At 40.4% G+C, this 2964-nt stretch overlaps 1 protein-coding gene across 1 annotated transcript; it reads right to left on the minus strand.

Annotated features, from left to right (window-relative positions):
* Positions 1-1551: 1551 nt before the first annotated feature.
* PHYBLDRAFT_176474 (hypothetical protein) lies at positions 1552-2900 on the minus strand (the record flags this gene model as incomplete). The annotated part of the gene is made up of 1 exon (XM_018437789.1): positions 1552-2900. A coding segment is annotated over one exon (1349 nt), but the record flags the coding sequence as incomplete, so codon positions are not given.
* Between the last annotated feature and the right edge of the window lie 64 nt (positions 2901-2964).

The following is a 2964-nucleotide window of genomic DNA, read 5'->3' on the forward strand; positions in this document are numbered from 1 at the left end:
TCTAGCACATAGCAGTTATAATTAAATAGTAATTACTTAAGATGCAAGATAAAAATCAGAACACAAGTTGAAGCAGCAAGAATAGATGTAAAGAAGATTGAGTTGTTGTTAAATAGTATTAGTCATTATATTTTCAGCTTTTTATATCAAAAAATAATATTCCAAGGTCCACTAAATAAAGTAGTAAAATTGAACTCAAGGAGATAAAAAATAAATAGGACAATATATTACCCGCAGCCATAAATTTATTATAAACATTCTTTTTTAAAAGAGATATCATAATTCTCTCTCTTTCCATTTGGTGTTTATATACCAAAACTGTTTATTTCTCTTCTTAAATCAGCAATAAATCTCATTCTCATGCTCACTTCAACAACTAAATATTACTCTGACAATGAAAACACTGCCTAAAGCTCTACACCTCATGGATTTTTTTATTATTTCCAGATCACATTATGTTTCTGTATGTAAATAAAGCCTATACCTCGGAGTCATTGATATTAATCTCTAAATAATCTATAGTATTTTGAACAAAAGCTATAAACCTGAAAAGAAAACGTGACGATTCAACCCTCCACCTACAAAGAAACTACAAGATCAAACATCTACCTGTACGATAGGAACCAGTCTACACATATTCATAATGCTTTTAAGTGCATTTCACCGACTATACTTTTTCGAAATCCAACAGTAGAATTCACTCTACCGACCACACAAAAACTTGCCAATTTTTATCTCAAATATCCGGTAATCTGATTGACTACCACAGCAATTGTATTTCTTATGAACCTGGTCCTACACAAGCATCTAATACCATTACAAAAAAGAATCCAAAAATGCTATATTTATTCAGCACCTGCTCCAACCATTTTACAATGTCAGAATCCTGATCTTCTTAATATCAAACTCAACAACTCTTTGTAATCTGCACTCGAAACAAGTAAATGTCCAACAATCTGTTAAACAACTGAAAGCGGTCCAAGAATTATGCTTTGCTCACAATACTACCCGATCTCAATTTTGGAAACCCTCATGATACAAAATACCAAAAAAAACCCAAATATTACACACACAAAAACAGTAACAAAAAATAGCACAAGCTCATGACAAAAAAAAGAAATAAAAAAAGAGATGAAAAAAAAAAGAGATGAAAAAATAAAAAAAATAAAAAAAAGAAATAAAAAAAAAATAAAAAAATAAAAAAAAAAGAAATAAAAAAAAAATTAAAAAAAAAAATAAAAAAAAGAAATAAAAAAAAAGAAAAAAAAAGAAATAAAAAAAAAAGAAATAAAAAAAATAGAAATAAAAAAAAGAAAAAAAAAGAGAAATAAAAAAAAGAAAAATGTAATAGCAATTTTAAAAATAATTCTCCAAATAGTATAACTAGCATTTTTTTTTTTGTAGGGAGCCGAAGGCTCTAGTTTATTAGTGAGCCTCTATGCTGCAAGGCAAAAGAGGAAAATCACGACTTGTTTTTGGCTTTTATATTTTTACAATGTTTTTCTATTTATATGTTTGTGGTTATATATATTGTGGAGGTATGGAAGGAAGCTAAAGGGGGGGAAAGTCGAGAGCAAGTTCGCTCTTGAGGCGGTCGAGAAGAGAGGAAGCAGTGGAAAAGGCAGCGGAGGAGACAAAAGGAACGTGATCAAATATGAACAGCCAATGATGGCGCCATATAGCCAGCAGCGTGCAGCCAAAAATTGAGGCAGCAAAAAGAGAAGAATCGGTGCAAGGAGGGAATGTGAAGGATTGCAAACCAGAAAGCAAGACAGTGGGTGTCGCGGTCTGGGCAAAGTACAACGTCCAGATTGACGACCATACGGACAGTTTGACCGGACACTGGAACAAAAAATGAGTTTGATTGTCCAGAGGGTGAGAGCAGAGGGCACAGGATGGGTCTGGGAAAGCGGTAGGGATCCTAGAATTGAGGCGAGAACGGCAAGGAATGTTCTTGTGCAGGGCACGAAACCAAACGTTGCGGGCCCCATGCGGCAGGGGGAAGGACCAAAACCGACGAAGCTGGCGAGGGACGAGTGTGGGGCTTATGGGGCGTGCGGATTTGGAGTGGAAATTGCAGAGTAGGCGGAAAGACTGGGTGGACAAACGATGCCAAGGGATGCCGGGGACAAGAGCCGTCAAGAAAGGACGCACATCGACAGCTGTACCGGAAGGCATATCTAGCGAAGGAAACTGTATGGCACAGATCGCGGGGGGAATGGTGGCACGATACAAGACAGGGTGCAAGACAAGAGAGCGAGTGTAGAGACGTTCGAAGAACCGGTGAAGGACAATAGGACGACGGAGTATGCGGTGGAGGGGGCGTTGGGCAAGCACGCCGAAACTAGGATCTACTTCATAGGCGTCGGAAACCCGGAGATCGCGCCATGCAGATGGAAAGGGAGGGTGGTCTGGTTGTGCGGTAGTGAGATAGGAGAGAGGCAGAGAGAGACAGGTGGGGAGGTTGACTACCACGTCAGAGAAGTTGTGAGGGAGAAGATCAATGGCAGCAAGTAGGGTGGCCAGAGGAGAGTCGAAATCACGCTGATGAGAGGATCGGAGAGATGGAAATATCAAAGGAACGAGTGGATCAGCAGATGAGGAGTCGAGGCGGAGGACGTAAGAGAACCAAGGCGGGACCAGGCCAGAGGGGGACAGCGGAGAGCGGACGAGAGGCCGGAGCCAGCGCAACTGAAGAGCAGCCTGTTGAACCTGAGGATCAAGGACCCCTAGACCGCCGAGCCGAATAGGCTGGCAGAAAGTGCCGAGAGAAATGGGAGGAAAGGAGCGGTATTGTATAAACTTACTCATGATCGAGCGAAGTCGACGGAAAAAGGATAGAGGTACAGTGACAACTCTGAGGACGTGCCAGAGCTTAGAGAGGATGAGAGAGTTGAGCACTGTGGCACGGCCACGAATAGAGAGAGAGCGAGAGTGGTGGATATTACAGGTAGATTCAATCTT

This window comes from Phycomyces blakesleeanus (assembly GCF_001638985.1).
Source record: "Phycomyces blakesleeanus NRRL 1555(-) unplaced genomic scaffold PHYBLscaffold_80, whole genome shotgun sequence".
In the NCBI taxonomy this organism is placed as follows: domain Eukaryota; kingdom Fungi; phylum Mucoromycota; class Mucoromycetes; order Mucorales; family Phycomycetaceae; genus Phycomyces; species Phycomyces blakesleeanus.